The sequence below is a fragment of the Elaeis guineensis genome, chromosome 16 (assembly GCF_000442705.2).
Source record: "Elaeis guineensis isolate ETL-2024a chromosome 16, EG11, whole genome shotgun sequence".
NCBI classification, from domain to species: Eukaryota; Viridiplantae; Streptophyta; class Magnoliopsida; order Arecales; family Arecaceae; genus Elaeis; species Elaeis guineensis.
This window is the reverse complement of record NC_026008.2, coordinates 42,632,130-42,642,785: the sequence shown is the minus strand read 5'-3', so window position 1 is coordinate 42,642,785 and position 10,656 is coordinate 42,632,130. Positions and strand designations below refer to the sequence as shown.

At 35.9% G+C, this 10,656-nt stretch overlaps 1 protein-coding gene across 2 annotated transcripts; it reads right to left on the bottom strand.

Moving 5' to 3' along the window:
- Positions 1-220: 220 nt before the first annotated feature.
- LOC105059007 (MLO-like protein 14) lies at positions 221-10,131 on the bottom strand. Of its 2 annotated transcripts, XM_029260229.2 has the most exons (16): positions 10,046-10,131; positions 9,305-9,903; positions 7,809-7,866; positions 7,368-7,609; positions 7,035-7,151; positions 6,080-6,140; positions 4,383-4,477; positions 4,083-4,157; positions 3,379-3,464; positions 2,630-2,679; positions 2,402-2,442; positions 2,153-2,317; positions 1,995-2,030; positions 1,720-1,787; positions 1,530-1,590; positions 221-767 (listed from the first exon to the last, which is right to left on the bottom strand). In XM_029260229.2, the coding sequence occupies exons 2-16, from the start codon at positions 9,428-9,430 to the stop codon at positions 366-368; spliced, it is 1,683 nt and encodes a 560-aa protein (XP_029116062.1). In that variant the 5' UTR covers positions 9,431-9,903; positions 10,046-10,131; the 3' UTR covers positions 221-365. The 2 variants fall into 2 exon arrangements, with proteins under 2 accessions (XP_029116062.1, XP_073106347.1); XM_073250246.1 differs by lacking the exons at positions 7,809-7,866; positions 10,046-10,131 and having other exon boundaries at positions 9,305-9,964.
- Between the last annotated feature and the right edge of the window lie 525 nt (positions 10,132-10,656).

The window sequence follows — 10,656 nt, the reverse complement described above, 5'->3', positions numbered from 1 at the left end:
GTTTACTGCTCCTGTGCTCCACAACTAAGCCTATATTGATGGTGAAAGGCTGCAATTATAATGATGTTTATGGCTAGAAAACCGCAGCTTGAAGTCAGAGATGTCTAAGAAGAATTAAAGATGAAGGTTGTTCATGTTTTTATAAGGATTCAGTTTTTTGGTTTTTAATTTAATTTATGCTTGTGCTTGAGAATTGACAAGGGAAAAAAAGAACTCAGGATTATTCAGAACTATTGAAGGATTTCCTGTACCCCCATCATTTTTTTAGAACTCGTTTATATGCAGAACTAAGCATTTAAGTTTGACAGACATGTTACAAGTAATCCTATCTAAACTACATAAACATTTACATCTCTGTATGCTACTCAACCCCTCCATATTGGCATAGAAGCTGACCGTGAAATCCCATTTCCTTGAAGGCCTGAGAGAGTTGGAGACGAGGGTACAGAAACTGACTGGAGAAGAGGTGCTTCAGCACCACTATAGTTGGAATGTCCATTACCAATTGTAGAGTGATCACTATCAATGACAGTAGTATTAGTAGTAGATCTTGGTTGCAATTCGATACGTACATAAGAGTTATCAGAGGGATCGTCAAGCAGCTCCTCATCTTCTTCAATAGAACACACTGTGCTCGTCTCTGTATGAATTGTTGAATCATCAATGCTGCGCCGGTGCTTCCTCCTTTTCCTTGCTGCCTTCCCCCATCCATGGATAGTCTCCCTGATTCTTTGTGGAATAAGAGCAGCTTTGTAGTTTGAACCCATCTGGTTTGCAAAATTAAACTAATCAGTAAAAAGAACTTGACCATATAGAAAATTCCAACAATTCCCCTCCTCAAGAAGATGAGCAAGGACAACAGCAAGGGATTAGAAACTCTAATTGCTGTGAAATTGAAATAAATCAAACATCTGGGAGGATTCTACAGATATCACAAACTGAAAATATCGACAAAGCAATGGCAAGGAAGAAATAAATACACGTGTGCGCGATAGTTATCCCTCAAATAAGTATATCTATCCATTGTTTATGACTTATATTTAACCTTGCATGCATGTAACTGGTTGTCAACATTGGATGCACAAAGCAGATCCATAGGGCATAAAGTTTAATACATGTACACATATAACTTTGTCAGGACTTAAATTTATAAGCAGTTCTTTTTAGAGACATGATAGGCAGTTTATCGTCTGGCGATAGCACCTGAGATGGAGAGAAGAATTGTCTAATCTGTCATTTAATATGGCTAACTTTTTGCCATTTCATGCAAAGAACACTAGATAAACTGTTCAGATATTGTAGCATGATGCTCTCACCATACCATAAAGACGATGATTTTCCATAATATCCACACATTTTGCACTGTAATTCACACCTCTTTATTTATTGCTAAAATGCTCTAATTGGAAAATTACAATTTACGTGCCCATATTGATTCAGCCATCAGTGCTCATACAAAAATTCATTTAATAGCTAAAGCAATTAATAATCAGAACTGAAAAATTAACAAACACTTTATGATTTAATACCTGTGTGACCAATGCATAGAGGGGCAGTGTACTATAACTGCAGAGGAACTGCCCAGCAAACCTGAACACAGATTTAGCCGGTCACAAAATCAATTGTCAGAGACCTTTGCATTTATATTTGAAGATTTCACATCAAACCAATTTCAACTATTATAAAATATAAATATTACTGCTTTCAGCAATAGCGTACCCCAAGATAAGGCGAGCATATACCAGAAAATGGTTCCTGATAAAGCATGAATTGTATCCAAATTGCCACTGTCATTAAACAAGATAACACAATCAACTTCATGCAGAAGCTTAAACTTAGCTTGTGCGCAAAATCATGCATGTTCTGTAATCTGCCCCAGTGGAAGTAATACAGCCATCTGTTGATATGGAGTGATGAATGAGATATAACAATGTTCCTAGTGGAGCATCTCATATATTGGAAGAGTGAAATGAAGTGAGGGCTAAGAAATGTACCCAAAACCAGAAGAATGAAGCCAACTCAAATGCATTCTGCAGACAAGCAATTCAAAAATAAATCTTTTAAATAAAGCCATCATCTTTGAATTTGCAAGTCGAGACTGGAAATATGACTCACACATATAATAACTTTTCCAGCTTAAAGAAATACTAACCTGGAAAAGAATAAAATGGATTAAAGACAGTAAGAATTCTGGCTTCTTAAACCAAAAGAGATCATCTCGAAGTTTTAATCTAACCCCAAATCCACTCAAGCCAGCACTCTCCAATGCCAAGGTTGCAATCACATGTTGTAACTTGGCACCAACCAGAAGTACAAGCTACATAAGCAGAGAGGTAAATCTCAGAATCGTGCATTAAATTTCTTAATCATTAGATGGATAAGAGTGCAATCTGGTACTTACAGCAACAGGAATGATGGCTATCCAGAAATAAAGATGAGAACCTGCAATATGGGTGGTCTTTTCTCATAATAACTCCAAAACTAATGTGAGCACCAAATCAAAATCGGTTCTAAAGTAAAAAAATTGAGAGGAAAAACATGATCTTGATCTTTGGAGCTTATGAACCTCATGGCACCATAGACAGAAAAGAAGTTTGGTCAGATGGGTCATAAGTAGAACACAACTAACCATTTACATTGCATAACATGAAAGCAACAACGAAACCCCACAGTGGTGCACTGCAAAAGTAAAAGAAAAGGAAAAAAATGCAGAATATTAGTTAGCATTACACAGTTTATAAAAAGCAAGCTGATAATTCAATGCAATACTGAAACAATGTATTGGTCCTTCTCCACATGATTCCATGTTTTGTTGCAGATGATCAATTAAAATGGATTGATAAGGAATGTACTGATTGAAACAAAAAATATGCACAACTATCCAGGAAAGAATATGTGCAAAAATTAATTGATTCAGGCCCCAAATCCACGTCAACGATAAAGAAATGTCCAAAAGTTTAACGAACCAACTCCAAAGTCAGCTAAATCAATAGTTAATCAGGATATGAAATGTGGTAACATATTTTTCCTTTCACAAAAGTATGAACCGACTAACAGAATATTTAGATCATTCTCAGTCTAATGATGTGAAAGATACTACTCTTAAGAATGCCCCGGACTAAAAATGGTAAAGTGCTATTTTTTAAAATTCACATTTTATAATTCCTGGGCAAAAACAATACCTAATCTCTAACTTTCCCGGGGCTCTAATTGGCAAGGTTGGATAATTTTCAGATGCAAACATAAAAAAAATAAAGAAATTTACAGAGATCTGATGATATGCAAATTTGTTTTATTTGAACATCAGTAGATGTGCAATCAAAGGTATTTAAGCCAATTTAGTGTGAAATTATCATATCTCAATAATTCATGACTTACCTCAGACCAACAATCCTCTTAAACTCTTCTTCCATGGAGCGTATCATATAGCTATGAAAATCATATCTTGGTGTAAGGTGGTGGTTCTGCCATAAATAAAATGAATATTGAATATAGAAGATTAAACTTCAAAACGCCAAGCTCATCCTTATCAGAAATGACACAAAGTTTCCTTTTTCAGGATGACGTAGAGCTGATTAGGCCAACCAACAAGGCAACATGCAAAAGAATCATAATCTTGAAACTTATCTTTTTCTTATTGTATTCCTTCTTGGGCTTGCCATAGATATAGTTCAATAAATGAAGGGAGGGAGAGATTGTCTATTACCTTTGCCATAACAGTGAATGTTTAAAAGCAATTACATGACCAAAAGTAACACCAAAGATTCCTAATTGAGCACATGTTACCAAAAAATATGCTTAATTGGAAAGACGCAGGTAGATACAAATTCATGGAGGGAAAAAAAGAAAGCAATCCAAAAAATATGCTTCAATCCTATTCTAGAATTGGTGCAATCTCATGGAGAAATATGAAGGGAACAATGGTTATCAGTTTGCCTTAGAAGCTTCTCTTTACTGTAAGAACAAAAGCAGAAACAACCATAGATGAAGTATTGAAAATTGGAGACACAAATATTTCCTTCCTAAATGTAGAGAATATACAACTGGCTCCATGAAACTTCACTCGTAGGAAGATGGTGTACCAAGATAAAACCCCTGCGGAGGGTAAGGTAGTCAGCTCGTACAACAGATCCTCCAAACTGACGGAGAAAACAGGTCTGCACAAAAAATAATAAATCAAACTATCACTACTGCTGCTATTTACAAACAGCAAATTTGAAAAAACAAATGCAAAGCAACATTATGTGCCGAATATTTCTAGAATTGATTATTTACTTCTGATTAATCTCTTATAACTCGGTCCACTATATTACAGGATATTGTTCTATGCCTTCTGAATACATTAACACTTCAGTGTACCACACGAACATAACCAAACCTACCATCCAAACAACCCAGTTATTTCTGCTCCAAGCACTTGATTTATGAAACTTTACAAATGTTGACTGCCTTCTCATTGTCAATGTTCTGGTGATTTCTGCCAATACATAAACCAGGAGTTACAGATGATTGAAGAAACTAACAGAGGACAACATAAATTGCTGCAAATGACCCCCCAAATAATTGTTTTTGTCTTTCAGATGAAAGAGAGAGCAGAGACTATTTCAATCTAGTGCCCTCAGGACATCAACGAGAAAACAGCTCAAACAATGCATTGAATGCAAGAAAAGTTCATTCCAATACAAACTCCAGGTGATCACCAGTTGACCACAGAAGCATTGTGTTACAGGAGATTTTCAAAAGCAAGTGAAAGAAGTGGCAGAATTGATGGTTGAACCGAACAACTGGCTCAAGATTCTATAATGTGACCTCCCTACAACTGTAAGTCAGCTAAACAGTACTATGTATGCCATCCATATCAAAAGACAATATACAAAACACCCTTATGAGAATGATAGCCTGGTTTGCAGGCAGTTTCAACTGCCCGTTAAGGTAGATATGGATTCTTGACTTGAAAAAAAAAAAAAAAAAAAAGGAGAACTTAACATATGTCATAAAATAAATATGCATTACATGATAATAAATTATATTGTGATGCAAAAGCACCAAACTTCAATTATGTGGTCTCTACATACTCTAACATGGGGATCCAAGTCAGAGGTGGGCTTATTACTGTAGGTATTGCCTCTATAAGATCTGGCCATTTCCTATAATGAGATAAAGACAGTCATTCTTAATCCCAACAAAGAATGCTTCACACGATTGCTACCACCGATCAGCACAGCGACAAACCTCAGAGTTTGATGCTTATTGCATCCACAAGAATTTTATCTAGTGAAATAAGAAAAATTCAAGGATAGAAAGTTCATACGGAAAGGTCCAATCAAGCTAAGGTGGTGAGAAGAGAAATCTTCTTCAACTTTTGCAATCTTCAGAGATATTTCAACCAAACAAAATAATCTTAGATTTAATGCCACAATGGAAGGTTTTCACAAAGAAATCAAAATTACTTTAGCAAACAAATATGGTAGAGAAGACACAGGTGGTGCCATTTGCATCAATATTTTCTGACGTGTAACCATGCAACATTTGAAATGCTTTTTCTTGACCAGAAACAGACTGACAGATGAAATGCACATTTGTCAACCTACTTGCTGCAATGAACATAAGGCTGAAGACAAATGCTAACACCAAATTAAATTTACAAATTAAATTTGTCCTACAGATTCAGCAACAAACTCAAATATGAAGAAAAACAAGAACACAAGTGACGATGGATGTTGTATCTACTGTTAATGCTTCACCTGTTCAAAGTGTTTGATAGTTTAGCAATTGCAATTATATGAAGGAAAAAACTGAATAGCAATGTAACTTATGTTGCTCCATCTTAGATATGCTGTCTAGAATTAAACTAAAAGTAAGGATAAAGATACTTCCAACAAAAAATCTTGCCCACTAATGCAGATTATTAGAATGTCATGGCCATGCTTTTGTGCTTGTGACATCAACTAACCATAAACCAGTTAGTTTTAACCGATTTATTCATAGTATCATAACTTACATTTTGGTCACTACAACTGCTTTTCATTTGTTAGAAGAATTTATCACCTGTATCTTGGGCAGCATCAAAATAACATACCAGAATATGTATCATGTTGACCTCGATAAGCCTCTTCTTCCCATTTTCTCCAAGTATGTACCTGGGAATAACATAGAAGGTGTGACATTAGGCCCCTATACAAGTATCGATCTGAAATTGTAAAAGATGGTTGCAACTCTGAAAATGTTTTCCTTATAAGGAGATACCTAGTACACTTTACTATTGCTCAATAAAATGATGATAACATGATATCAGAATCAAAAGCTTGGCAACGATCCTACACTTAGTCACACATGCATCCTGGCGAATCATAAAGTAGAATTTCAAGCAAGAGACAATTGAAGTAGCATCCATTGAATCTCAAGTGAGAAAGAATTGAAAAATAGACAGAAATATAGATGAACGGTATGCTTGCAGTTAGCAACTCCTTTATATGTATTTTACATGCCTTAGCTCAAACCAACCAAATTTCGGAACAAATAGTTTCCATTAAAATAGTGATGAGAGGAAGCCGCAGCACTGGTTGCAGTGCTGGAAATTCAGTTGGGAATAGCTGTAAACTGCAATGCAGTAATGCTTTCTGGCTTGTACCTTACCGGTTCCTTATGTAAACCAAAATTAATGAATAGGGAACCTAAGCTGCCAACCTTTCCAGTACTACAAAATATGCTGAGACTAGCAGATAGGTGAATATCGCATGACTGCAAGAGAAATAAATTGCAGAAAACACCAACAAATGACAATTAAAAAAAGAGAAAAAAATATTTGTTCAGTGCCCAGAAGTTTAAGTTGTTTGTGAAGATTGATACATGTTGAACCAATCTGTGATATCAAAAATATAAGTTCATTTCTGTGGAACCATGAATGCAGGTGTGGGCATTTGGATCTTTGTTTCTGTACAGACATGGGTAGGGAGATGGAACCATGATGCATACTTTTAGACCTGCCAAATCTTGTTGAATGTAACAATCAAAAAGACATTTTAATTGCAAACCTTTACGATAGCCAGCAACATTGTTAAGCAGCTGTAGGATACATGAGTTATGGCCATAACAAAAATAAACCGGTGAAGCTGTTCCAGACCCTCATATGAAACAAATGGTTCATGACCCTGCAGTCAGTAAAATTTTCTATTATGATATGTTATAAAGATGGTCCAAAAGTATAACTAACAGAAATAATTGAAGATTAATGCCTGCAGGCTTCTGAATAGAACAAATTCAAACTGTAACTATGATGGCGACATTTTCAACAAGAATAAATTAAGTCATAGAATTTAATCAGCAATTGATAAGATCTTGATAATTTAATGGGTTCAATCACTTGCCTCTGTACACTTCTTCTGATTGAGTTCAGACAGTGCCCTCTTAATTGAACGATGAAGAACAAAGGCCATTAGTCTCTTGCGATCCTGAGGAGTGTCAGTCTCAGCATCTGTGCCATCCTCAACCTCAGCTCTGGTGCATGGAGAAAAATGACCATCATAGAACTTTGAGTCAATGCAAATACTTGAAATTGTTCTTGAGGTGGCCGTCAAAAGCAGTGATATAAAGCCTAGTAGCATCAGTTCTGCAGCACATGAGATGAGTGTATCAAAAAATAAAGCTTCGTGATAATCAAAGGGGAATGCATCAACCGGCAAATATGTTAGCGCAGGGAGAATTGCAGCTTTATCTCTTTGAAATTGTTTCTCCTTGATTAATCAAAGTGACTAAAATTCATTCGTCAAAAAACCTTAAAGGATCCCTTGCTGAGTAAAACTGCATACCTTCTTTCATTTTCTCCAATGCTTCAAAAAGCGGGTTCCTATGGGTTTTCCTCAACCACTATGAAAAAAATGAAACACCATTAGCTTTTCCTTGAACAAAATGCAGCATGCCTAATGGGCCAAAAGAACATCATGATTTAAGCCCCTTTTAGTTAAAGCACATTGCACTGGTATCAGTCTTATAATTCAAATTAGAGGCCAAGAATGAACAAAATGATAATTTTCATCATTCAAATAAGCTAGCATGTTAGCATGCCCATGTTGTATTGCAGCAGTTCTGGATTCTTCTAAATGAAAACATCCTTACGTTACAAGAAAACAAATCTTACGATCCAGCATACCAAATCTAAAAATATCCAATACATCACTGTAGCATTTCTTACCTCTAACATACTCCTGCAATAAGTAAATTTAAAAAGCATAAACAATAATTAAGAAATTAGAGAATGCAATTATGAGACAGTTATTGTATTATATACAACATAAAAAGGGGTGGATATGTAGTATCATGTAGAAACAAAAAAAAAAAAAAAAATGCTCAAGCTATTCCTTCAATTTTTTAAAAATAAAAAATTGATGAAGAAAAAACCTCAAGTCGGACAAATGAAAGAACTATAGTATCCCAACTTTGTACCTAGCAAAACAGAACATTAGAAATTCTCTTCAAGGGAAATGTAATTAGAACCAACTTAACCAGAACAAAGAATGGCTTATACCATTATTTACTACACCAAAACCAACAAATCCTGATTTGCATTTGAAGATAAAAAATTTCAAAAATCTCTTGACGAAAGAGATTTTCATGGATAGCAGAACCGATGAAGGGAAGAAATTCAAACCTAAGGCACATAAGGACACATCAGATCTTTGTTGTTGGTTCGAGAAGCAAGAAGGAGACAGGTAATTCCAAACTTCAATAGTAAAAAGGAAAGAACTATAGTGAAAATCTAGCAACCAGCTCTTTTTTCTGAAAGGAAGACTAGGCAGCAAAAAGCATCTCTTCAAATTCCAGACCAGCAGAAGCTATGTAACCATTGGGAGTGACAAAACTTACATTGGCTCTAGAACTTCACTAACAAAGACATCTGGCATCGGCCTATCCCATGCCTAGTCACACCCAGTCATGTTCTTGGCCAGACCAAATGCATGTCACCAATCATCAGGAGCACCAAGAAAATTGAAGGCCATCCCAAAAGTTGAAGTGCCCTAGATAAAAGCAAACCTCAAGGAGCTAAAGTGGACCCTTCCATTCAGATCAAACCTACCAAATGTCAAATTCCCGTACAATCACGAACTCTACTAAAAATTTCATGCCCCAAAATTAACATTTAAAGAAAATTCTTTTGTTCTTACTGCTATAACAAAGGCATCTCACAGAAAAACACTAAAATTGCTGGAAAAACCATTAACAAGCATTCAAAAAAGATAAAGCATCCAATCTAATACCAATCCAAGCAATGAAATAATACTCGAAGAAAGACTAGTGAACCACATACGTTGCTTAGTCGATGTATGGATCTTTCCACCAGCAAAGAAACCGCAACAAAGATCGTCAACACGGTGGCCACAGACCACGTAGGGGTCAGTGCCAGCGACCGCATTTCTTCCGATTGCTCCGCCATCTAACTTTCTAATTCCTGTAGAGCTTCTTAGGCATTAAACTGCAACTCCACGAGACCAAACAAGGCTCGATATCCCTCTTTCTCCTCTCTCTCCTCACTAACCTCAACTAGCTCAAGAAGGCCCTCTAACTTCTGATATCTCAAATCCTCAACCGTAGCTAAGAAAAAGAGAAGTACGACGTCCAAAATCGCAACTTGTTTCTATTTTTTCCCCAAAATCAGAAGACTATGAGACTCCGCAGCCAAATCCACATCAAAAACCGCAACTTTCTCCAAAAAATCGCAACTTTCCTCGGTTCTCCACCAAAACCACAAGATTAACAAATTCTCAGACCATAATCCCCGCTCCCGAAAGAAACCCCTCCTACGGGAGATCCATAGGATCGAAAAAATGAGGCCCAAAACTCTTCTTCGAGACCGCCATTGCCCGGAAGAGCTCCCTCCGTGCGTCTCGGCGAAGGACCGCTAAAACACTGCAGCAAAGAAAAAGGACATCTTTAGTGCTTAACTTTTCCAATGCCGTATAAGACCTCCCAGAGCTGGTAAACAAAAGGAAGAAGATTTACATAACAACAAATACAAAAAAAAAAAAATAAAGAAGATTCCGAGTTCCACCTCCACCCGAGACTTCCCCTCGAGAGAGAACAGAAGCAGGAGAGCGAGCCTTTTTTAAGTGTCCTGGTATCGTTGCAAGACCGTCAGCTTAAACAGTCAACTTAGACTGACACCTGCTTTCACTCTATCTATTAAAAAAAAAAAAAAAGTTAATATGATTTAGTATTCACCCAACGTGCTGCTTGTATCCACGCGCCAATTATTTCACTACTTTTAGCGCTGTGTACTAACTCTTAGTTTTCTTTTTTTTTTTTTTTTTTTTTTTGGTAACGGTACTAACTCTTTAATTGACGAGTGCTACTCGAGAGAAAGCCCACTCGGGCAAAATCGTTTCGAGGGCCAATAGGAATCGGAATATTCTGCATCCACGTGATATTTTGCATCAAAAAAAAATATTATAATTTTTATTTATAAAAAATTATAATATAATATAAAATATTATAATATATATCGAATGTTATAATTTTTTTCAAAAAATAAAGATATTTTCATCATTCAAAATTTTTAAATAAAAAAAATAAAATTATGAACATTAATTACGCATTGAAAAACGATTAGACAAAAATACCGCTTCCATATTATGATATCTTATGTCATATTATAACATCATG